At 38.0% G+C, this 26,824-nt stretch overlaps 1 protein-coding gene across 9 annotated transcripts in view; it reads left to right on the top strand.

Moving 5' to 3' along the window:
* Positions 1–26,824, top strand: part of SPIDR (scaffold protein involved in DNA repair) — a 206,925-nt gene that overhangs the window by 74,381 nt on the left and 105,720 nt on the right. For all 9 annotated transcript variants that reach the window (XM_062570385.1, XM_062570383.1, XM_062570384.1 and 6 more), the window contains exon 8: positions 8,230–8,449. In XM_062570385.1, coding sequence (XP_062426369.1) covers positions 8,230–8,449 — 220 coding nt within the window. The remainder of the gene's footprint in view (positions 1–8,229; positions 8,450–26,824) is intronic.

Below are 26,824 nucleotides of genomic sequence, written 5' to 3'. Positions count from 1 at the left end.
TGCTGGCTCATGGTCAATTTGTCATCCAGCAGCACTCCCAGGTCCTTCTCTGCAGAGCTGCTCTCCAGAGCTGATCAGCCCCCAGCTTGTACTGGTGCCTAGGGTTATTTCTCTCTAGGTGCAGGATTCTGCACTTGCCCTTGTTGAACCTCAGGAGGTTCCTCTCCCTCTAACTCTCCAGCCTCTCCAGGTCTTTCTCTGAATGGCAGCACAGCCCTCAGGTGTATCAGCCACTCCTCCCAGCTTGGTATCATTGGCAAACTTGCTGAGGAGGCTCTCCATCCCCTCATCCTGGTCATTGATGAAGAAGTTGAACAGAACGGGACCCAGTACTGAGCTGTGGGGGACACCACTAGCCACAGGCCCCCAGCTAAACTCTGTACCACTGATGACGACCCTCTGAGCTCTGCCTTTCAGCCAGTTCTCAATCCACCTCACTGTCCACTCATCTAACCCACACTTCCTGATCTTATCTAGGAGGATGTTATGGGAGATAGTGTCAAAAGCCTTGCTGAAGTCAACGTACACAACGTCCACTGCTCTCCCCTCATCTACCCAGCCAGTCATCCCAACGTAGAAGGCTATCAGGTTGGTTAAGCAGGATTTGCCCATGGTGAATCCATGCTGACGACTCCTGACCACCTTCTTTTCCTCCATGTGCTTGGAGATGACATCCAGAATGAGCTGTTCCATCACTACAGTCATTTTTTTAACTACTATTTCTTGTCACTGCTAAATGCATAGATGCAGGCAAAGATTAGCATTTATAGCAGGACATGGTACCATCACTTATGAAGAGCTTCTAGTGTTGGAGTCTCTGTCTACTTTGTTTCTCTCAGATCCATAACCTACTTGAGCTAAGCTGCACAGAGAGGCTTTGGGTATCCCAGGTAACACAGTTTAATCATGCAGGACATAGTAAATTACCCCCAAAGCTATCTTTCTCTTCAGGATCTGAGGAGTGTTGCATACTCCGCTTAATCCTGAAGCAATTTTCCTCATCCTGTCAGTCTTGTAGGGACTCTTCACTACTGGAGAGCTTCGTTCTATTCTAAAGAGAGTTTGTTCCCTGTGAGGTCTTTCTATTCAAGGCTACTGCTGCTCTTTTTGAGCCCTTGAACGGTGGCATTTCAGCAGAATTCACTTGAGTGAGGTGAAACCTGCTTGGAGTCTTAACGATATCTTGATATCTGATGTATTGCCATGTGGCATTTCAAGGCCCATTGGTCCTGTGCTTGCAGTGTTTTCAGCTTCCTGTCACAGTGTAACAAGAAAAATGGGAATTATCCAGGCCCAAGAGTTCGTTTCTGTATTTCTTTCTCCGTTACCTTCCTTGTTGATAGTTATGGAGTTACTAAAGCAGACCTGAGAATTATATTTCAGGGACTGAAACCAGAATGTTTGAACACTTCTGTAAGATTGTATACCTCAGCATTTTTTTCTTCTTTCTAAGCTACTTTTTGGTTGTTTGGAGGTAAAGGATAAGACTGACTTAAATTGTTTGCACCTAGACTACCCTTAGCATGGGCAATACATCCTTCAGAACCGTTTACCATTCAGTATTGATGCAGCTCTGTGCCTTAAATACAGTCCTTTGCACTATCAGAAACTCCAGAGTAGTGCAGAAGTTTTTAAAAGGCTCAAGATTTCAGGGTCCATGATCTCCAGAGGAACAGTAAACCTTTTTCCCCTCCTGGAATCCAGGGTAATGTGGAACAACTGCAAGGTATTGTGTCAACACATTAATTTTGGAGTGATGCTATATAATGAAGGGCAGTATTGCTCCAAGTACTGAAATAATAAACAGAAATTTAAAGAATTGACTGGGGAATTTGATTGGTGCACTAAGTATGAGATTTGCTTGTTTATCTCCCACACAGTTGAAGTATCTTAGTTGAAGAACTGAGCTTCTTTGTCTGGGTTGCAAATTGGAGCGAGAGAGACCAACATCCCAGAGGTCATGTGGAATTAAATAATTGACTAGAGACATAAGAGCAGGCATGCCAGGTCGTCAGATCAAAAGTCCATCTTAATTAGGATCCTGTTTCTGGCAGTGGCAAGAGCTTCTAGAATACCTAGGAAAAATTGTAACAGGGCTAACATGTAATGACATTTCCCTGGAATATTCTGCCAACTTCGAAAAAGCCCTGGCTCAGGGACTTTCTGAACCAGAAATAGTGTCTATGTATTTAGTGGTTTTGAACATGTATTTATATATTTTTTTTCCTACCAGAAAGTTGCTGAGGTTTTTATTGTTTGTTTGTTTTTGTTTTGAACCCATACTTAGAATACAAGCTTGCTTTGGTCTCATAATTGTGACGTATCAGGCTTTCTTTTTCAGGAACGGTGCACAAGATCTTTATCAGGTTTTTTATTGTTGCCAAAAAGACCTTCCCCTCTGATTTCAAAGGTTCTGATAAAAGTGACAGTGACAGGTTGATTTGCCTAGGTTTGGCTTAGGACTTTTCATCTGCCTTTGAGATGCCTGAGTGCACAGCACTTCTTCTTGTGCTTGCTGATGGAGAGCTTGGCTGTGCTGAGTCTGCCTGTCCAGTCCTCGTGACGGCAATACTGGCTGGCTTTTGTCAGTGGTTCTCATCTCTTGCTTGGGCAATGAGGGAAGTTCTTGTCAATAGTAGAAGGGCTTCACCAGAGATACATATGTGGTTAAATGTCTGGTTGCTTCTACCAGTCAACCCTCCTGCTGCTTGCAGTTGTTCTGGACCACTTGTTAGTACCAGAGAAATTCAGGTGTTTGATCACAGTCCATCTAGCAATGATTTCTGTCTCTCACCTTCTAGTAGTTGGCACTTGCCTCAGCAAAGTGTTCTGCAAGGGATTGATGCGACTTTTATGGGTGGAAACTGACTCAGCTCCTCACTGGTACCTGAAGGTTTGTACATCAGCCCTCCTGGGACCAGTTTTTGGAATTGCTAGTAATCAACCTGTTGGGGTATCTTGCAGTGAAGGTATTTCTTCTTACTGAAAATTCTGACAGGAGCACAGGAGGGCTACAAGTCTTAATAGCTAACTTCCCCTCCTTTTAAATGGTGCTATTTAGAGGATGCATATTGTGAGTCCCAAATTCCTCTCCAGAGTTTGCTCTCAATCAGATGACTTTCAGTGCCCTTCACTCTTCATTCTCTGCATCCCAAGTCTTGTGTATCAAGGTTTGAAGCTGTATTTCGTGCCCCTGTCATGCATAAGCCCTCTCTTTTTATGTTCTTGGGACCAGATCCTTCAAATGATCCTTGAGTCTCTGTATGTCAGGGGATATTTTCTGTGACTTTCCAGCTGTCTCTGTGTGAACATTATTGGAAGGTGCTGAAAGGGGCAGCTGTCCATGCCAGAGTGTGTTCCAGAACAGCCAAGTTGCAGCAGTCCTCTGCTGCCAGGAGCTCAGACTCTGTGCCAGGGCTTTGCTCAGAAATGTACCCACATCTGACACTGGTCAGACAGCTATCTGGATTTCCATCTTTATCTTTCTCAAGCATTGCACTGTTGTAATGGCATCAAAACAGAACTTTGTTAGCAGTTCTCAAGTTACTGTATGAGTGAAAGATTCCAAAATGTATCCAGACAAATATGTGCTCACAGGATGCAGACTTGTCAGTCAATGGTAGAGGAAAGGTTACCTGCAAGTTAGTAAACTAAGGCACGTTGAAATGAGTGGTCCATAGGTATTTGCAGTTCTTATTCCTTCGGTCTTTCTCAGAGTGCCTCCCCTGTAGTGTTATGCCTAGATTCTGTGGTTGAAAGATAACACTAGATATGCTCTGGCCCATGTTTTCATCACCTCAGTGTGAGTGATGTGCATCCATGGTGGATATTATGAGCCTCAAAACACAAAAAAGACTCTGGCCAAGAGTTTTGGAATATACATATGAAGCATGCCTGTAGGCCATACACCTTTAGCAACTGGTACTGGTGTTCAGTGACTTCTCTTGATGGGGTACTGGTGTTCAGTGACTTCTCTTGATCTTGCCTGTCCTTTCTGGTAGCTGAAGGAGCTTCCTGAGGACAATCCAACCTGGGGACAATAAGGGGAAAAAAGTATTTGAATCATAGTTTTGTAGATATTCTGTCTCAAGTAGAGTTTTGAAACTGCCTTAATGGAATCTGGTTGGGTGTCATTTAAAAGAGCAGTCCTCCCTTCGTCTACTTGCTACCATTTTGTCATTTGTTCCTTCCTCTTGCTAGTGTTTGCTCTTGTGCTTTGGTGCCTTTGTAATTAGCTGGATTAGCTCATTGATTTCATTAAAAGCTAACCATAAAGAAATAAATTTGTGAGGGCTTTAGACAGTAGAATGGGTCGTAAGAGGAATATGTAGTGCAGGGTTAGGCAGGATTGTCCTATTTAGGAGCAACATGTTCTTAGACTGGCTAAGCCAATTACAAAGTTGTGCATCACAGTTATTGCTTGATCCTCCCCCCTGCCCCATTTATTATATTCAGGCTTTCATATATATTGTGGTAAGGTATTCTTCCCTGGTTAAAATTAGTGGCTATTTCCATGAAACTTTCACATTTGTAAGCTTACTTTTCTTGGGTTGTAGTTCTGCTTTGCAGATGAAGTGAATGAAGACTTCAGCAACCAAGCAAGAACTTCCATGAATTATCCAAGGGTGAGAGAGAACATTGTAAAACCTTAAAGTAACCTCTTCACAGGACTGAACAAACAAGCAGACTTTTCTGGAAGCTATAGAAATTGAAGTGATTCAGCCTATCTCTTCACCCACAAATTCTCCCTTCTGTGTGCAACCACATATGTTTGATTTATTTTTGATTGGCATAGCAATGAAAGAGCCAAATGAATTAAAAATAAAGCTGTGTCCTGAACTTTGGTGTTTCATCACATGCCAGAAATCCAAAGTGCTTTTTCATGTTGTTTGAGAGAGCATTCTATCATCAGCAGTAATAATAATTTCTAAGTAATTAAATTAAACTATCTCTGTGCATCTAAATAAACAAATAGATTGTGGTTCTGTAGAATGTGTATGTTTGCCAAGTTTTAGACTTGGATAAGTTGTTGAAATTGTGCTGCTTTTAATGGTAGAAGCATTCTGCTCCATTTAGTATCAACTCCCAGTTTTTGGGGCAACTTTAAGACTAGATTACAAAAGAGTTGGTGCTTTGGTAGGGTTTTTTCTCCGATGTCTTTTAGAAGCCTTCCTATAAATGTGATTCTTCATTTCATAGAATCATAGAATCAGTAAGGTTGGAAGGGACCTCTAGAGATCATCTAGTCCAACCTCCCTGTTCAGGCAGGGTCACCTAGAGCATGGTAGACAGGGTTGTGTCCAGGCGGGCCTTCATTATCTCCAGAGAAGGAGACTCCACAACCTCTCTGGGCAACCTGGTCCAGTACTGTGTCACTCTCACAGTGAAGAAATTCCCTCTCACGTTGAGGCGGAACTTCCTGTGCTTCAATTTCTGCCCATTGCCTCTTGTCCTGTCACATGGGACAACTGAAAAGAGTTTGTCCCCGTCTCCTTGACACCCTCCCTTCAGGTACTTATACACATTGATAAGATCCCCCCTCAGGCTTCTCTTCCCCATGCTAAACAGGCCCAGCTCTTGCAGCCGTTCCTCATAGGGCAGATGCTCCAGCCCTCTGATCATCTTTGTAGCCCTACACTGGACTCTCTCCAGTAGCTCCATGTCTCTCTTGTCCTGGGGAGCCCAGAACTGGACACAGGACTCGAGATGAGGCCTCCCCAGGGCTGAGTAGAGGGGCAGGATCACCTCCCTCCACCTGCTGGCAACAGTCTTCCCAATGCAGCCCAGGAGACCATTGGCCTTCTTGGCCACAAGGGCACATTGCTGGCTCATGGTCAATTTGTCATCCAGCAGCGCTCCCAGGTCTTTCTCTGCAGAGCTGCTTCTTTTGCCCCTGACTTTTAACCATTTTATAATTATGTATTTTAAAGAAGAATGTTATCAGACCATTGTTTTGTTTTAGTCATTTCTTCAAGGTGCTTCATCAACTAACTAGAATATATGGTGCTGACCAGTAAGAACTGTCATGAAATTTTATACAGAAGAAATGCATAGCTCAAAAGTGAGGAACAGCCTGTTTCTCATGAGATGTCATATATATATATATGTGTGTGTGTGTGTGTGTGTATATATATATGTATGTATGTAAACTGTTGAGAAATGTGTTTCAGAATTGATTTTTTTGACTTGTTTTTTTAAAGTAAATGAAAATCCCATTTGTATGTCTAAAGGGGAAGAGGTAAACGTTCAGTTGCTTTGAAGGCTGAGAATTTTTGTGGTTGGAAGAATTTGTTTATGCATGCCAGATGACTTGGAGTTGACAGAGGACCACAACTGCAGCTAGTAAGGCAAAATATAATTCAAGTGTGAATATTCTAAATCCTTGCTTTTAGGTGTAGAAAACTAGTCCATACTCAAACTTAGCAGAATTTTGCACATAAGCAGACCTTAACCAGTCTAGTGAGTATTTGGAGTGTTCTAGAGTATTTTTGCAATGCTGCAGCCTTCTCTAAGAAAGTGACAGGAGGTGATGAGGAGTAATAGCAGTGGTGTCTACTGCTCTTCATCATTAGTTCTTAAAGAACTTGGTAGAAAGGTTCAACTCTCTTAATCCTGCTTAACAGATCTGGAAAATTTGGCCAAACTGTAATGGTTTGGACAGAAGAGGCTCGTGTATCAGATGGGGGACTTTCTGGAGGAACCTTTATCCTGTTGGAAAATACCAGCTCGTGGGAAATAGTGCTTTGCAGAAACATGTTACATGTAATAAAAACTTGGTTGAAGTAAAAGTGGTTTCAAGAACATTGCAGTTTGGTGTTTCAAAATGAATTTATTTCAGTTTTATTATAAAATGTAATAAAGACTGGAGAACATAAAACAGACAAAATATTTTCTTGTTTTCTTTTGTAGAATTGGACTTTATTGAATAAACCTAAAAGGTTTTAGGCCCCAGTTTATTTAGTTTTTGTATTTCTTAAGCATAGGGTTTTTCTTTTTTCTTTTTTTTGTTTTTGAAGTTTCTCATAAACTGAAACTAAAATATTTTCCAAGGGAAATGCATTTATAATTGTGAAATGAGTCTTAAAAAATAAACAAATAAGCACAGTTCTGCTTTTAAGTTCACAGTCCCTCCTCAGATTTTTCTTTTCTGTGGGAAGACAACAATTTATATCAGCTGTTTTTTTTTTTTGGAATGTTCTGTTTTTCCCAATATAACTCGTGAATCGGAATTGGTAGATTTGGGGTTCTCTTGTCTCTGTTCTTCGGCACTCTATCTTCTTTACCCACAGACAGTAAACTTCAGTGGGTGGAAAATGGTAACTCTCTCGTCAGTGACCAGAGTGCATTCTAAGTAGGGCTGCGGGAGAAAGGGAAAAATCTTACTGAATAGGGGCAGAGTTAGGGTTATCCCAGTCTGCCTGAGGAGATGCTGTGCTAGGCGACTGCAAAGGGAGCTGGGAGTAATTTTGTTTCAGTGTAAAGTTGTTACTTATTTAGCACGGAAAAAATGCTTAGAATCAAACTGCAGGAATATTTGTGCATGTTAATACTGCTTTAAAACAAGAGCCTTCTATATCCTGAATAGAATTTGCAATTGTTAAATAGTCACCTAGTGATGAAATGGCTGATTAGTTTTACAATAATTACTTTTAAACAATGTATCTATATTACTCCTTCCTTCTCTCTGTTTGCTCCTAAATTTGAATCCTCAGAGTATAGATTCTTTGTACCTAACAGGTACTCTTTTAGCTTGGTCCCTGACATCTGCTGTTTTCGGGGAGACTGAGAAGGACAGACACTGCTTCACCTTAAATGTGGTGCATTTTTTCTGTTTTTAAATAAAACTAGTTTGTGCAGTATTCAATTAGAGTGTGAACAAGATGAATGAGTTGAGATTAAAAAATTCAAATACGGTGGGTAGATTCTGCTTTTCTTTTTTCTTCTTTTTTTTTAAAAAGCTTTGTGATTTCATCAATATTTGGAGGGCATGCATGTACACTTTTGTCTTCCACAACTCATTGTATCCATAAAAAAAATAAAAATTTCCAACCTGAAAACTTTAACATAAATTTTTTCTGTGTAGTGATGCATTCTACTTCATATATGGCTTTTTTACAGATCAAACAGATTTGCGTGGGGCAAAGTAGAGGCATGCACATCTACAGTGTGTCAGAATTTCTTTTCCCTCACTCAAATTTTGCATTTTTCTCCCCATTTTTAAATTTGTAGATAAATCTGGTGTCCTAATTGTGAAGATTTTAGAAGTGTTTGAGGAGTGTACAATGCAAGTTGCCATCTGCCAGCAACTGGAACAGTCTCCTGCGGTGACTGCCTCCAAAGATGTTGTCACCAGTACAGTAGAACCAATACTGAAAGTCCTCTTTGCAAGAGAAACAGCAGCTCACCTGAAAAGTGGGCCACAGGATATCATCCACATCTATCCTCCATGGTAAGTACAGAGAACTGGTCATACTTGCTGTAGCACTGTAGACCAAGTGCTTGTTTTGTTAGACTGCTTGTTACGGTGTTGTAGAAAAGACCTGTTAGGGGTGGGGGGGAAAGCAGGGCTCCCTTGTGGCAATCCGTCTCTAGCGGCTTGGGAGGCTTTGACAGGTATCTTGGGTATCTTGCTGATAATTTGGATAACAACTAAATGTATAGCATAATGCCTCTAGTGCTGCCCACGGCTTCAGTTTTGTTTTCACTTAATATTTTCATGTTTAGTGTGATAGAATGGCATGAGCGATGCCTTATCAATGATAAGGCCAATAAAGTGCATACTTTCTGGTAGCAAAGTAGTTCAGGAATGCTCATCTGTTGTCTCCAGTTTGGGTATAATGTTTCAGAAGAAAAGTCTGTATTAACTATATAGCATTCAGCAAAGATAATGTGCAGCTTAAAAACAAGAAAAAAGAAATGAGAGACTACGGTACTCTTCAGGAATTAGTAAACAACTTTTGCATGGTTTCACCATTGCTGCTGCTGTCACTGTCTTAACTTCCCCAAATCTCTCTTCAGTGTGCCTCGCTGAACCTTTTCTGGAATTGTTCAAAATTTTTGGTCTAGATGGCAATTTTTCTGGATTGGATTGCTTTCCTGGTGTTTAGTGGAGGCAAAAAGTGATGAGCTTTCTGGTAAAGCAGCTGACCGTTGTATGGCTGTAAATGGGAAGGTTTGGTCATTATAAAAATTCAGGAACATTTTGAAGTAGGGCTGTTATTCCTCTTCTCTCTCTTCCCCCATTCAAATTATAAGGCAGAGAATATTTGTCTAATATTTTTCGGCAGTGCATTATCTGAGTTTTATATTGTAACTGCAGTAGAAGACTGCTGTTAATTATTTTACTATATTCTTTTGCAAAATACTTATTCTGCAAGGTCCACATCTATTTTTTATCTTAATTGATAGCTGCAAGTCATTTGTGTTCTGCAATTTATACTCTCTCCCTTCTAAAATGATATTTAACTGTTTTTGGAGATGATTCAAAAATTAAGGGAAGATGCTTAATCTATAGTTTATTGTGGCTATAGATGCAACTAATGGTAATTCAAATGTAAATAGATCCGTAGCTAAGAGAAATGCTGATGAATATTAAATGAAGTCTGATAAGAAATAAGTCACTTTTTTTCTTTTCTTCCTCCAAGTGCTTATGTTTGTTCTCTTGTTTCTTTCCTGTTTCCGTGCTTTATATTTGATCTTTTTGTTTCCATTTTCTTTTTGTTTCTCCCTCTTACTGACTTCCATCCCTGTTTCTAAACTACTAGGCATTGCTTTTATACCACTGTATCTTTCTGTGTAGGTTTGACTTAAACAAAGATTTCTGTACCAGCAAAACTGTTTCAGTTAGCGTACAAATCACTGTTTTTACTAACATTTACTGTCAGTATGCCCAGTATGGCGAAGTGCCTTAGACTGCTTTAGGTTATTCTGTGTGCTGATGGAAGGTGCATCTCTTTATTGATACAATAGTATCAATAGTACTAGTATACTATTTTCAATTGTTTGAAACAGTTTTAAACTTACCTGGACATAAATGTTACATATACATATGTGTTTATGTGTGCGTATACACTGATATATTTTAAGAAATCTTCATAGCTGAAAAATTTTGTTTTAGTAGGATGCATTTTTCATATAAGCAAAGGGTTATTTCATAAAACCAGAATGTTTCTGCATGGGATATGTCTGAGCTGTCAGTGTCGCTCTCCTGGTCTCTGAGGCTCTCAAGGCCACTTTATAATTTAGTGAATAAAGGCAAATTTTCATTTTATCTTTTCTCTAGTCCAATTTTCTATCATTTTGGAATTATCTTGATGCCAATTGTTTCTTTGCTCACTTGACCAAAAGTAAAATGAAGTTGGGCTGGATATTGCTATATTTAATCTGTTTTTCTTTGTTGTTTGTTTAGATTATTATTTGGTAATTTTGGTTTACAGTAAGTAGAAATTTGACTTGTATACTTAGTGGAAGCTTTCTCTGTTGAATTTCCAAGGTTCTGTTCTATTAATTTTTTATTTCTGGACTATGAATTGTTGAAATATATTCTGTATTGAATTTGCGCTTCTGTCATTAAAACAAATATTACTTATGATAGAATGTTTTCCTATCAAATTAAACATGCAACTACCATAAAAACGAATGAAACAAATCTAACCCTGACCTAAGATCGCTATAATAGGTGGAGCTATGATAAGACTAATTTGGTTTTGTCTTATAGTAAACAACATTGCATTATATTTCAATATGCACATCTGGTACATTGGAAGAAATAATGTAAATATGTATTTTTCAAACATAGACAGTACTTCTTAAAATGAAGGGGAAATTACTTAATTTTGTCTTTAACAATGCACGTGGCCATTATAAAAAGTTCTTGAAACCATACTGGAACTACTATTTGAATTGTCACAGCCACCTCAGCAATACTAGCAAGGAATACCAGCAGCAGCTTTCTGACTCAGGTTGTTAGAAGATAGGCAACTAGCAAGTCTATGAACATTAACCCAAGTACATTTGTGCCTTTTATTTTGTTTTTTGTTCTTTTAAGGCAGAATTGTCATAATAAAAGAAAACTGGTAATTTCTTAATAAATACCCCCTGCCTTGCCAGTTTCAACTAGTGAATATGTCAAAGAAGTGTCTGTAAACATCAAAAGCTATTTAGATAGAACTTCTGGTAAAATAAGCACTTTTTTATCTTATTTATATTGTCAATCATAGAGAAAAAAGAGAACAAAAAAAAAGTAGATGCAAGAGCAGATACTTAATCCTTAAATCACTCGAGTGTACTTGGGACATACATCATCATTGTCTATTTTGAGATGCTTGTGTCATAAGGCAAAATGGGGTGAGATGGGGTGAGTTAAAAGTGGACTGCTTCTGCTGCTGTGAACTAATGTCCATAGAGTAGAATTTTCAGATACCTTCAAAATTACACTCTAGAATTGTGTTCTGTAGGTATGTGCTTTGGGCTTTCTGACCAAGCAAGTAAGGTAGCAAATATATGCAGGTTACTTCACTGTGTGACAGCATTAATGAGCAAAGTTTGAGTGCATCAGTTTGGAGCCTTTGTGATACTAGATGCTGCTTTTGAAATTACATTTGTATGTGTTGTGAACTAACTGCATAAATTGGTATGTGAAATGTCTCTGGCAGAATACTTGCTGAAATACTTTGGGAAGCAGTGTTTAGAAATTTGTCCATGTGTTCTACATACAGAATCTCATGCTACTTCAGCATTTGAACACAATACTTACTTTACTTCGTTACTTTAAAAAAATCGAATAGTGTCAAGAAGGCAGTTATAGTAATCTTATCAGTGTGGACATACCCCATGAAGCGGCTCCCATTGACTTTCAGGAAGCTTGGATGTTGGAATAAGAATATGCAGGACTGAGCCCTATAATTGGATATGTTTTTCTTCAGATCAGTGTTTAGTGTCTAAGGTACATATTTGCATTATGGAATGAAAGGGATTTCATTTTCTTTGGTGATAGGAAAAAAGACTTGGATAGGCTGATTAACATTTTCAAGCTATCTTGTCCAGTAGAGGAAGGACCTCAGCTTCCTACCCTTGGAGCTGTCTGCTGTAAGCCTGCTCTGATCCTGAAGCTGTATAGGTGTATTATTGCAGCGGTATACCTAAATAAAGCCTAAATACCTAAATCTACCTAAATAAAGGTTTGGACACATCATGTTAAAGCAGTTGCATGTTTTAGGCTAGAACGGGCTTATGTCTGGCCGGCTTGGAACCCAGGAGACACAAGAACTCAGTGCTGCCTGTACAGGCTTGCTTTCTGTTATCTTTGCAATACCTGAGCAATTTCTTCGCTTAAGGTTTTAAATGAAAGCCTAGTAATTTCTGAAAACTTCTTCTGGATCGTTAAGTGTTTTTAACAGCTGGGAAAGGAAAAGCTTATTACTGGATGTAATTAAATCGATTACTAACTCTATTCACTTTGCACAAATACATATCCAGCAAAAAAATGAAGACTCTGATATTTCAAAGACGAGTGAGAGAAGGAGAGCAAAGGTCTTTATAGACCTTCCTCTGGAGGTCATTTTATGGCTTCAACTTGCCTGTTGTTTTATTTTGTATAGTTGTAAAAATGATAGCATGTAACTTACTATACCTAACAGAGAATGATGAGAATTGGTATTTTAAAGACTTCAAGATTCATTTAACAGCTGGAAAATGGTGGAGTCTAGAATTCTTTTCCCTTGCCACTAAACTTAGCAACTTCAAAGCATTTTTTGTCATTTCTTCAGTTAAAGTATGTTGATGTTCATATAGTTATTGGTAATAGCAATATAAACTGCAGGTCACAATATGGGAATCGTTGGTTTGGACAGGCTTATAGGTCCATCCTGTTAAACATGATGGACTGGTATGAAATCTGTCTTTCGGAAGGTTCACAAGCTGCTAATAGCTGAAGGTCTAGGATAGTATGGAGAGGGTAAAAAATACTTTGTTTATGTTCTACCCTTATATTACCTGCAGACATAGTGGCCATAGAGCACTGCAGAATACAAGATCCTTGGCTGGTTAGCCACTATTAGTACAACTTCTCTATGTAAAAAATGTTAATTTTAGGAACGCAGTATGGTTAGTACATAAAACGCTTTTAACTCTGTGACATCAGCAAGCAATTTGAAAGTTGTGCTTTGTTTCTTTTACCTGTGAAACAGTGGGACTCATAATCACTTGACTTTGAAAGTTTTCTGGTGTCTCGTGGAAGTGTTTCATGTAAACTTTTCAATTTATACTTGTCTTATATCAGATTCAGTCTTTCCTCAATGAAAGAAGATTAAATGAGCTCAAATTATTGTACATTTACTACCAAGTAAGAGTACACACAAAACATTACTACAGATAGCTCATGTGCAGTAATGAAACCTTGTGCCTTAAGTCCCTTAAGGTGGATCTTTTTGGTGTAGAAAAACCCAAGCAAGCTCTAAACAAGCTTATTTATGAGAAGCAATCTAGTTTTGTGGACATACGTCTTATTTAGAATTATCCTGGATATGCCCCAAGCTGTTTGTTGGCTCATCATCAGGACTTACGATAAATGTGTTACAGTGAGTTTTGCATTGCACGTATTCTTGGTGAGTAGTGAGAATACCAACATAGGGAGCTAATATAAAATAGATGTTTTGAACCAGTGTGAGTGATGCTTAAAAAAAAGGTTTGTCCTCCATTTGATGAGGATTCATAGTTTTTATTGCTGTTGCTATTACTAGTTAAGGGAGACATTTAAGAACACTGTTACAGAATATCTCACTGTCACAAAAAAGATCAGGTCAAAGTAGGACCTTGTGATCCATATATTAATGAAATGTAGAAATGACCTCCTCCTGCTGGGTAAGAGGGAAAGAATCTATTTTCTTTAAAATTTTCTCATTCAATAAAAATAAAATACAAGCCCAAATTAAAAGATGTGGGAGAAATAACTTCTGTATAAAGTCAATTTCTCTACGTGCTCCACTGAGGGAGGCAGCTTCTCTGAACATCACATTGATCAGTTGGAAAAAGCAATTTATACTTGCCATCTTCCTTTGTTGAAACATAAGTATTTATAGATACATATACATACATACATACATACATTTAAATGTGTGTGTTAAAAAAAAAAAAAAAAGGACAAAACTCAGACAAATAGAAAAGAAATCAACAGACAAATTCCTCCCATTGAAAGGAAGTTAGCTCTGTTTTTACATTCTTTCTTTGAAGATGTTATAACAGCAGAGTGGGAGAATCCTGATAAGAGGGAAGAGGCTCAGTCAGAAGATAAAATTCTGCAAAAATTAAGAGTTGTAAAGCCAGTGTGGTCACTGTTTCTAAAGTACATACAGGAATGGCCTTGAAGCCACAGATCAGATCAGATCATCTGTTTGGAATTGCCTCTCAGAGATCATGCAGTTGTGAAAACTGAAGTTCCTTTCAGAAGAATAATTATATTCATTCATAGGTAGATACATTCCATAAGTTATTAGGACATAATTGGAAAAACACAGACTTAAGAAGTTTTGATTCCAAAAGGAGAGCAGTCCATTTGTGTCTTTTCTGTGATTCATTAGAACCACCTGAGGCAATAGATATATGATATTTTGGATGTGGGGTATATCTGATAAACACAGTAACATGATTTGCCTTTTCCAGTAACATAAATGTATTTATTTTTATGACTGACATAGATGTATTGTATGGAAGTAATACCTCAATTAATATTCTGAAAAACAGAGCTGAAAGAACTGCTCTTTATGAAAGGGGGTTTCCATGAGAAAAAGAATGAAAACATGTTAGAAATTGGGAGGCTTTAGTTAATAGATCCAGAGATCTGTAGAAGATTAAAAGCGGATTTTTAAACATGAGTATCTGTCCATGGGGTAATAGCTGATAGTATCTTAACACACTGGACAAGGGGACTTTCCATTGTATTGTATTAATGTTGTGCTGGTTTTTGTTGATGTATTTGTTTGCTTTCAACCAAATCAGAGGGGTCAGAAGAAAATGATGTGTTAGTGAAGCAAAAGCTTGGTTTTCAGATCAAGGTCTAAATTCATCATTATCAGTATGAAAGTCTCCAGAAGCTCATGCTTCTAATAACTTGGATGGAGTGTTTGAGTAGAATACTTACATTTGTCAAGGTGAAGTCTGATTTGTTTATATCCAATTGGTTATTAAGTTCCTAGGCTCACAAGAGCTATGAAGGTAACTTCGGAGACCTTGCTTAGAGGCAGCATTCTGTGTTGTTCTTAGGAGATAATTCTGAGCTCCAGAGGGAGCCTCAACCAGAGTGACTTTACTCAGTAGTGGCATTTCAGTTGAAAGTAAAAAGGAAGCATGGGAAAGAGGCAGTGAATGTAAATAGCTGGTATTATGCTAGAAGATTTAGATATTTTTGTTAAATACTAGATATCACTCTATTCATTTACTTGAATGATTGTAGTATCCACTTAACGTAAAAAATCTAAGTACCTCACAACGGTGCTTATATGTTAAGGATTTTGCATGTATTTGAGATCATGGCTTTTTTTTAGGAAAAGAAAATTTATTTTTGACTTCTCAAGTTATTAGAGGAAAAATATTCAGTGAGAATGAAAATGTCCTAATGTAATTATCACAAAGTATTCTAATTCTTAAAGTTTAATAATATGCACCTTTTCTTTTTGTTGTTGTTAAGTAAAAGGTCTGTACTTGAAACTTTCCAGCTTTTATAAGTGAGGAAATTCCAAGCATTTTGCAGTGACAGATACTGCTAGTGGGTAGTTGTTCACTGACGTCAAAAACAGAGGATGGTGAGCAGCTTTGTTCATGTCAATGAAAAATGTATGGTCTTGGATAAACTCTGTGTTAGCAACAGAGCTATCAATGATATATGAGCAGCTTCACATAAGTTCCCTTGTGCATTCAATCCAATGCTAAATTCCAGATCTTGTTTAATGAGCAACTGATGGAGCCAAGATCTGGCACTGCACACAGTTCTACGGTCTGCTTTATCCAGTTGTGAAGCAAAAACAAGCTAAGTAAGTTCAGATGAACAAGTTCAGTATTACTGCATGGTTATTAAAAAGTTGTGATTTGTATTCCTCTGCTAATGTTTATGACTAACACATTTGGGGCATGTAAAACAATACTTAATTTGTAAAAAGATTACGTGCCAAAATTCCTGCAGTAATTTAACCACTAAAGAACAAGTTTTGTCTGTGTGAATGGGTTTTGTGTAAATGTTTAAGATTATCTGTAATCAACTAGTCTTTTTTAAAATTCACATTTTGAAAAAATGGTGATTTCTTCTTCTTGAATTGCTGTCCAGTACTACCATATTAACTTTGTGGAATACAATATATTTCCATTGCTTCATTGTGGAGAAAAAAATTTAGAGTTTAGTACTATTAATTTTAGAGTTTTGTACTATTCTCTTTGCAAAACTTATATGATTTGATAGCATAATGGTAGGTGGCTAGTCACAAAAAGATTTTTACATGCAGCTGTGCATGCGCTTATGTTGGATTTTGAATTTACTAGATATATCACAGTGAGTTTTCCCACTAGGTGCACATGTGTCTTTATGCAATTTTGTATGGGCAAAGAAATATTTAAAATCTAGATTTCTCAATTTTTTGTTTGGTGATTCCCTTCAATGTTAGGGTATGTTTTCGCAGGCTTCTCCTCCCAAGTGTCATATTTAAGTGTAGGTAAGCAAAAGTTAATGACTACAGTCATAACAGAAATAATAATGATTAAAAAGCATTTCAAATTTCAAAAAACTTTTTCAAAAATGAATTTTTGGAGTAATTTCTGGAACTTCTGGAATTTTGCTACAAAAATGCAATATTTAAAAGATCTCTGCAATCTCAGGGGAAAAAAAGCAGTGTTTTGCTATTATTCTATCAGGCAGATTGCCTTCCTCACACTAACAGTTCATGGAAAAGATAACATTGTTCTTAACATTTTTTAGCAGCAAGAATTTGGTTGGTATAAAACAGTTCAACTGTGAAATATTCAGTGCAGTCTTTGACATGTTTGATGACACTTTTCTTCCTAACAGTCTTCTGATTCAGCAGTAGCCATGCAGATGGCAATATACTACCTCTGCTGGAGTGGTGGATGCCTTTGACAGCTTCCTGGGATGTCTGGAAGAAGTATTGCTCTTGTTACTGTCCCAGCACAACTTTTGGCAGGCCAAGTCTTTCCCAGCTGCAGTTTCAGACACTATATCCATGGCATTAGAAGAGGTGTACAACTGTTAGTTTTACCTTTGAGGGAGTCACTATGTGTCTTGCCAAATCAGTGTGTTTGTGTGTGTGTGTTTGTGTGCGTGTTTTGCTTTAATGTCTTTGAGGCTCCCAAGGTGTTATGATGTCTACTGAATGTTTCTGTGGACTTTTCTATTTTTGCTGGTTCTTTTATCTCCCCCTTTTTTTGAGTCTTGGATTTCTTTATAAATGGTAGGTGTTTGTTGTAAAGCAGATCATGCAGATGGACCTTGTGTAGTCCTCCTGGGGAATCATTGTCCATAGTCATCCTCCCTGACCCTCTGCTGGAGTAAGAGAAAGTCCCCTGTGTCCAGCTTGAAGCTACTGCTGTTCACAGCCTGATCTGTTAGTGCGAACCCGAGTCTGTTAGCATCTTCAGTATCCTGCAACTGTGAACTGAGGCAGAGTAAAGAAATAGCACCTTCAGCCATCTCTTTAAGTGTTGCTGGCATGAACTTTGTGGAGTATAACTGTTTCAATTACTACAAAAAGATTTGACAGAATATCTACTAGAATGCTGCATACTACAACAAATTTGTTAACTGCTATCATAATGCTACTGCTTAATTAGCTGTACACATGTTGCTGATACTTTGTAGGAAAATATACCCTGTAAGCCGGCAGGATGGAATCAAGCTGTGTTGTGTAACTTCTTCAGATGCTAAAGCTTACATAAAATGCATATGTTGACATACATAAATCCTATGTTATGAAAACCTATAAGCGAGAATAACACGTGTGGATTGTTATCGCTCTTGACTGAGACAGGACGTGATTGTAATCAAACGTGTTGAAGCTGAGGTCTGGAATTAGAGGTCCTTAGTCTGGGCATTGAGCAAAGTGGTAGTATCCTGCCTTTAACTTCTGCTCTGGCTTTCTTGAGCTTTGTAATTTATTTTGGAAGTGACACAAGCAGTCATGTTGGTGGTATGTTCAGTGCTACATTTATTTTCCTGCTTGGTAAAGAATCCGTTCTCTTCTGTGTGTTAATTGCCCCCCTGTTGCACCAGAGCAGTTGTTTTTGTGACCTTCTTAGGGTTCTTCAGCAATCTGTTTTACAGTGTGGTCTTGCAAATTGTACAGTAGACCTAACAGCAGGATTAGGATTGAGCATCGAAAGATGGAAATGTTTCAGATAGTGCTAGTAAAAATTGTCTAAAAATGTATTACATATGCTAGGTATCTTTTTGTGTGTTTAAAGTTCTTTGAGAAATCCCTACTCACATAAAAATTTTATAGAGTTCAGGGGTAGGGAAATACTAACAAAAATTTCCAAATCCAGTGAAAGACTGTATCTATTTCTCAGTTACAGATAATTCTTCTAATATTCTTCTCTTAATAGAGTTACTTATCACCCTAAGGTAAGCCAGGTAGCTGACTTTGGTACTCCATTTTTACTGTCAGCTACTTCACCCAGTGAACACACACCTCCTAACCTTAACCTGACTTGCGTGTATTCTTTATGTTCTTCCTACTTGCTGCTGAAGGTGGCAATGTTGTCAGCGTAAGCCCAGGTAAAATAGTTCTGCTAACACTGTGTTGACTGATCTCTTGACTATAGCTTCAGCATTTATATGTCTCAGACTTTTTTCTTAATCAAAGCTTCACCTCTATTAGAAAATAGTTTCTAAATGAGAGATTTGTTAAATTCAGTATGCCAGTATTTTTTGCACTGCTTTGAATAACCTAGTACATTATCTGTTTTGGATGAGCATTAGGCAGTTGCAACACTGTCTATGTAACTTCCTCATCCATCCTTCAACATCAACAACTTACTTTCAGTCCCTCAAGACTTACTTTCTTAAAGATTTTTTCCCCGCTGGTTCTTACTGATTTTGCATACTGACTAATAATCCTTGATCAGTAAAAGAAAAAGTTATCTGATAAGATCAACTTTGATTTGTTCAAAACACTTGTAAATGTTTCTGAAATACACCGTAACATTTTCCCCCAATGCCAGAAAGATGCTTACAAACTTTTGCTTTGAAGCAAGTTTTTGGCAGAGGAGAAATTGAGAACTTTCCTGCATGCTGCATGGGCTTTGTTAAGAGCTACCTCTTAGCTATGACATGTTTTTAACCTGTTGAAAGCCTCACAGACCTGTTAGTGTTTGGGGATTTTTTCTTCTTTTCATATTACAACTAACTTTAAATCTTTTTAAATAATTCAAACAATCCATTGCAAGACTTTTGTTTCTTGTGACTGTTAACATTTTCTTCAGTCTTAATACTAATTTCCCAACCTCAGGAGAAAGTATACAGGTTTTTTGCTCTTGCTCAATGTTATTCCATTCCTTTTGACTCACCTGTCTCTTGATTCTGCTGTGGTAAATCCATCACTGATTTTAAATTATCATGGAACCTTATTTAATTGGAACCTTTTATTTAATTCCTGGATTCACCTCTGATTCAGTGTTCCTTATCAAGGCTCTCTGACAAAATTTAAAGGATTTAATCCATTTAGGAGGTCAAATGGGACAAAAAATACAGATTCCTGATGTACTTTATGGTAAGCAGAGAGCAAGTTTGGTGACATTACGTTTGTAATCACTCACTCTCCTACTTAGATATATTTCTAACATAGATTAAAAAATCTTGTTTGAAGTTTTGATTAGTTAATTGTCCCTTTATTATTAAAAACCAAGTCCCAGCAGTCTAAATGGTCAATCTCTAAAGTCTTGTCATCCCCTGTCACTTCCCCCCCCCTTCAAACTAGCATATTTCTTGGGGATACTCGTTGCATTGAATACATACTGAAGGTTTCTGCTGCTTTTTCAGTCTCTGGTAAACAGATAGGGGTTGCTGGGTAGCACAGTCTGTTACAGTATGGACACTTTACCCACCACCACCCTTCAGTCTGTTGTGGGAATAGACCAGCAGTTCTCCAAATCCAAACAGTGAACAATTTAAGATATGGTGGGTTTTTTATCACAGTATTGACTTTTCATAATTATTACTTTTTGTAGTAATTGTAATAGCAGTCATTTTATTGCTGTAAGAGTGAAGTGAATATGAACAAATACTTCATCTTGAAACTATGCATTGGACTTTTCTTTCTTTTAAAAATAACTAAATAAAATTGAGATTAGAAATAATAATATATACTGTTGTAATAGTATGGTTCTCCAAGCAGTAAAGCTGAACAAATTGAGACAAAACCATTATCATGGTAAAATCTTTGCATTAAAATAAGTAAATGCTATGTGCAAATAAAAAAGCATGGAAATAAAAACATTTGGAACTTTTGTTTTCTCTTTCCAAAATGAAGGAAACAAAGAGACCTCTCTGATTTTAGAGTATTGTTAACAAGCCCATATAGCTATTAGGGGGCCTAAAGCAGTAAACGGCTTAGTAACTCAATTATATCAATAAACCTAGCATCAAAATCGAAGTCTCAGAATTTATGTGCAGATGGTTCCATTTTACATTACAAAAGAATTTTTCTGAAGCCTATTTGCCTAAAACAAAGTTTTTAATGAAACAGCTTAATGATTTGACCTCAGATTCCTATATCCTTTTTTGAATGTAAATATGAATACCAAGGCAATTAACTCAGTAATTTACCAAGTCAGACTGAGTTGAAATTATATAGGTAGATATTGCTTTAAGCATAGTTGGCATGCTGTCTCCTGTGCTCTCATGGAATCTTTCTCAAGTGCGTGTTGGCCCTCTTAGTATCTTAATACTAGGGATAGTTCACCCTCAGGAAGTTTGGGTTAGATAAGTATCTTGAGTTTTTTGGGTACTGAAATCTGGAATGCTGCAGTGAAATCTGATGAGAACAGGCTCTCAGAATTGAGTCAGCAATACAGATGGGTTGGCTGCTGTTGTTCAGCAGTTCCACTGCCAGTTCTAGCCAGAAGCAGAAAACAAAGATGCATGAAATGAAAACTGGAGGGAAGACGGAGGAATGTGCTTCAAAAACATTTGAGGAAATTTCAAAAAAGAATCTGTGTAGATTGTGTGCAAAAGTGAAGAATTATTAAGAAAGAACTATGTTCTCCTGGTACCACTGTTCTTCAGCCACAACAGGAGTGTGGAGTCTGAAGGCTGTTGGGCCCTACACAAACAAGGCTGTGCAGCATTAGCTGTTTGGGCTGTTTCACTTACCAAATGTAAGAGTAAACCCACAAAATTAAGTTTTTTTCTCCCCTCCTTCTATTTCTTTGCAGTTAGAAGTACATCAGGTATTATAATGCACAATGATGTCCATAGAAATTCTAATCTTGGAGAAAAATAGTTGTCCAATCAAGGAGTTGACAGTGTAAGCAAAACATGCATGAATAAGGACCTCAGAGAAAGGAGTTGGCATATTTTTCTCACTGATTTCTGGATTTTACTCAATTTTCTGATCACTTTTTCTCTGAACTCCATTTTCTAAATTTTGCTACTCAGAAAGTAATCCTTTTATCTGTAAGTTCTAGAAAAGGAAGGTATCTCTTCCTCTGGAAGAAGTCAGCTACTGTGATTTTGCTGGATGATAGCAAATGTGATACTCTTTTTGATGAAAATTTAGGGTTACAAAGATGATCAGAGGGCCGGAGCACCGGCCCTACGAGGAACGGCTGCGACAGCTGGGCCTCTTCAGCCTGGGAAAGGGAAGCCTGAGGGGGGATCTTATCAATGTGTATAAGTACCTGAAGGGAGGGTGTCAAGGGGATGGGGACAAACTCTTTTCAGTTGTCCCATGTGACAGGACAAGAGGCAGTGGGGGGAAATTGAAGCACAGGAAGTTCTGCCTGACCGTGAGGGGGAATTTCTTCACTGTGAGAGTGACGGAGCACTGGCACAGGCTGCCCAGAGAGGTTGTGGAGTCTCCTTCTCTGGAGATCTTCAAGGCCCACCTGGATGCAACCCTGTCTACCATGCTCTAGGTGACCCTGCTGAACAGGGAGGTTGGACTAGATGATCTCCGGAGGTCCCTTCCAACCTTACTGATTCTATGATTCTATGAAAATTATCTTTTCATTAAAGTATCTTTAAGTCTTCTGAGATTGAATTTGCAATCTAGTTTCCTTTTCTTGTGTTGCTGACAGATGGAGACCAAATCACTTACCAGGTTCTGCCAGGAGAAAGTTGGCCGTGACTATATAGCAGTGATTGCTTGGTACAAGGCTTATAAGTCACAATTTGTTGAGGCAGCCTCCCGAAACATACCTGAAGCTTAAAGCGGTGTACCGCAAGCAGAAGGAAATTATTGCTGTGACTTCATTCATGCTTTTGACATCTCAAACTCGTTGCTCATGATAAAAGAATAATAGAATGAATAAACAACTGAAATACAGAAGCAAAAAATGAATTTAAGCTTCAGGGAAGCTTAGAACACACCCCAGTTCTAATCTCTTGTTTACTTTGTGCCCATTCCAATCCCCATTCAGACTAAATATGGTGTATTAAGAATTCAGACATTTTTCAATATTGTACTTTCCTTTTATGTCACCTTTTGCAGAATAAGTGTAAAAAATAACTAGTTATTTTCTGATAGTCTTGTACAGCAATGGCTGTTTTCTGAAATCAACAGATTTCAATTAAATTTGTATATGTAAAAGCATAGATCAGCTGTTTTTTCAGCAGGATGCATCATTGTTGGCTATGATGGCTACAGGAAATAGGCTTTTCTAGGTCCTCTTAAAATTTATAAAATAAAATGAAAGAATATTATTGCTGTCATCTTTGTCAACAATAGCAATTTTTACACATAATACATTATTTTAATATTTGTGACCTCTTGAGAGGAGGGAAAAAGGGTGGTTTAGGGTTTTCTAGCTGTTTAGATGTGGCCTGCTGGTTTAACCAGCACATGCAGGTTTCTTACCAGGAAAGCAATGTGTATATCTACTTGTGGTTCTTTCAGAGAGGAGATTTCCTTAAGAGGAAGTCATAGATAACATGAAGTCGGTCATCAGGTAGACGTTCATTTGACCCTTTAATATCAAGTCATTACGTTTGGAGAGAAAGAAAATATTTTTATCTCTTTTAATTGCCATGAATTGAATGAGAAGTAAACAAACTGGGATTGATAAACAGCGTGCAGGTTTGGGAACAGTCTGGGTCTTGACATACAGAATTATGGTTACATAGGTAGAATAACCGTAACAACAAATAGCTCTTTAATTGCAATTAGTATTAAAGATGAGGCATCTGCTTTGCTTAGTGTTTCCAGAACTTTATTTTTTCAGTATGGTCAGTCAACACTGAGAAATTTTTATTTAATATGTGTCTGGAAAAAAGTGGTATAAGCAAACACTTTACCACCTCCAGTCATATTTCTTGGATATTCAGGAAGGATGTTGGCTTCTTTCATATTTCCTGGAAACTAATGATTAAACTAAAATTAATTAAGCTTTTTGTTTTTGGAGTGAAAGAAGATATATTTTGAACTTTTTATTATACAATTAATAACACATGAAATAGAAGAGCATTTATCGAAGAGCTCACTCTTCGTATTCTCTAGAAATGAACTTTCTTTTCTAAAGCTCTTTGGGTCTTTCCTAATCTGTCTTCCTGCATCCATGCTTTGGTGGAATTAGGGAGTTCTTCTTTGACTTCACCATAGATTTGATAACAGCTACTGTTTCTTTTCCTTTTCTTTCGTCTTGCTACAGTATTTCATTAAAATATATGAAGTAACTTTTTTCAACTGGAACATTTTATAGATTTTTGAAAATTTATGTCCTCAAAATATTAGACTAGCTGAACTGATGACAAAATTAGAAATAAAGAAATGCACAGAGTTGAAATTCATTTTAATTTCATGCACATAATACCAAAAATAACATTTATCAGAACACTTCAACAATAAGAACCATTATTTTATTCTGTTCTCAAAGGAAGCGTTGTCTAAAGTTATACAAGTGAGATTCTCGATTAAGTTGCAGTCGGTAAGTTTACTCCTTTCAGTATGTATTTCTTTATTTCTAATTTTGTCATACTTTGGAAGATGGATATTTTATGAAAAGAAAAAGAATTAGTAGTATTTATCTTCCAAAGCATGTTTTATGAAGGCCGTTTACCACTTTCTCCCTTCCTCAGCAGGCAATTTCACTGATGATTTGAAAGGAGGAAGGTCGAGTATTTCCCTTCTGCAAATACGTGTGATTGGAGGAGGAAGAAAGTTCCATTCCCCAAAATACATTAGTCCATGCTTGTATCTGTTTTCCATATACAGATCTCAAGTTTTATCACATTTAATAAGCAGCTCTCCCCTTTCAGACTTTAGTTTTATCTAGGTATTGTTATCATGTCTTGATCTCTCTGGAATTTCTTAAAGTAAAAAACTAAACAGTGCAACAACAGTGCATAACTGTTTTCCTTCACATGCTTCAGCAAAGCGCCTTCATATTAAGAAATGAGAACTTAAATGAAAGTATCGTAAGAGTTAGTGCCTAAGCTGCTTTAAACCACCAGAGATCCAAAATTTATTTGAAGTAGAAACTCCTATTTAAGGGCAAGAAGAAGAGATACGTGGAACGATCCTGAAGTAGCTTGAGCCCACATAAGGCATTCTGGCTGAGTCACAATTCCCCTTTTGAGGTTTATATAAGCTCTGTCTTTTGTGGGGAAGTGAGCAAAGCAGTAAACACACAGAAATGATATACAATCCCATAAAAACAAACAAAACTCCAAACAACTTGAGCAAGTTGCCATCATTTCTAATTTGAGCCTTTTTTTTTTTTTTAACTCCTCTAGTGTCAAAAAAAAAAAAAAAAGTAAAAAGCAGTGAATGACAACAAACGCGACTTCGTAGGACAGCAGGGTGGCTCTGTCCTTCCTCAGTAAGCAGATACCGTTGCTGTCTCTAACTTTAACATGCAGGAGTTTTGAGTGTGATTCAGCGCAGGCTCCAGCTGTTATCACGTTGCCTTCGTTGTGCCGGGGACTGGAATTTCCAGACAGCGCTGACCGCGGGGAGGTGGAATGCTGCGCTGACGTCAGCAGCTGCTCCTGGGAATGTTTTGCATTCCTGTTCCTGGCAATGGTCAGGTGGCTTCCAGCAAGAAGGAAGGAACGGCCGCTTCCAAAAAGAAGGGAGAAAAAAAAAAGGAGGAAAAGAACACTTTATAATAAAAGTATTGTGGGGGAGGCACTTTTATTAAAAGCCAGATTGGAAATTAGAACCAGATGTTTTGCATTCGAAAGCTGCACGAATGTTAAATGCGTCTATTAATGACTATGATGGCTGAGGTATTTGGCCATCTGCCTCACTTTAATCTCATTGCTCTGTATTTAAAAACAGTTGAGAAAAACAGATTTTTGTACTTGACTTTAGGCAGCTTGCTTTTACAATTAAAAAAAAAGACAAAATTCTTCTGGGATAATTAGTATATTAAAGCAAGAAACAAGCAAGGCAATAGTGTTTGTTTTGTTCTTCTGTTGGTTTTGTTTTGTTCTGCAAGTTAACATCTTTAAATTCAGTTTGCTTCTTGATTTGTGATGTTTGGATAATAAATGTGGTATGAGCTGGAGAGGTTAGAACATGTAATTACTCTTGTTCACAAGGTACTTCCTTTTCTCCTAACTCTCTCTTTGTCCCTGTCAAAGCACATATTTAGAGCAAAATAATAGTAGATTCTCATTTAGGCATCAGGAACTGTATTCAGCACTGGTCGTATTTCTAAATAACTTCTTTATATCTAAAGAAAGTGCAAGATAAGTTTTAAGAACAGTGTTTCCTCCTTGAAGACTGTGTACGCTGGTGAATAGCAAACACCAAGCGCTATTGTAATGAGCTCTGCTTTGTATCTCGGTGGGCAGAAGACACCTGGTGACACTGATGACAGGAACAGGCAGCTCTGGGGTGTCTCCCAGAAAGGAGCACGTCCTTTTCCAAACACCAAGCCTTGGTTTACATGGTTTATAAAATTTTCTGTGTAAAGCAAGTACTGTTGGAGGCAGTAGGTTGAGATCATGCCTCACTTCTACTTGCAGATGTGGCTGTGTTGTGAATCCACGGCTGCTTTGCAGCCTGGAGGGGGGAAGCTACTGCTTTTTGTTTAGCTCTTTGGAGAGCCCCTGCTAGCTACCTGGCAGGGCACGGTTTTGTGTTTTAAGAATTGAGCCTTCCTCAAACAGGACAGAGCCTCCCCATAGTTCACGTAGCAGAACTACCTCTGGTTTTGCTGCTATCTCTGGTTAGAAGAACTAATATGATTTAGGTGGTAGTGTCAAGCCTTGTCGGTGTCCTCATGCGGCATGATTGTTTTAATCTGACCTTTTCTTATTCATTACCATGTCAGGAAGTGTTATTTATCTTCAGAGTGAGGAGTTAGCTGAGGTTGTTATGCAGGGAGTATATTTTATGGGGTATATTGTGTGGGAAGCTTGTTAAAAGGGAGCATTTAGTAGCTAAGCCAAATATTGGTGCCTGCATCTGCTGCTCAGGTGAGGCCTGGGAAGCCCAGCGTGTTTCCAGGTACAGGCTGAAATGGAGAGGCCGCTTCCTGTTACGGGGTGGATACTTCGCTGAGGAATTTCCAGAGCTGCTGAGAAGTGCTGACTCACAGTATTCAGTCCGGTGATCCAGCGCAGGCTGGGCTGAAGGGAGATTTTCGACTTCTTGGCTGAAGC

This window comes from Rhea pennata, chromosome 2, assembly GCF_028389875.1.
Source record: "Rhea pennata isolate bPtePen1 chromosome 2, bPtePen1.pri, whole genome shotgun sequence".
Lineage (NCBI taxonomy): Eukaryota > Metazoa > Chordata > Aves > Rheiformes > Rheidae > Rhea > Rhea pennata.
This window is presented reverse-complemented; position numbering and strand designations above follow the sequence as displayed.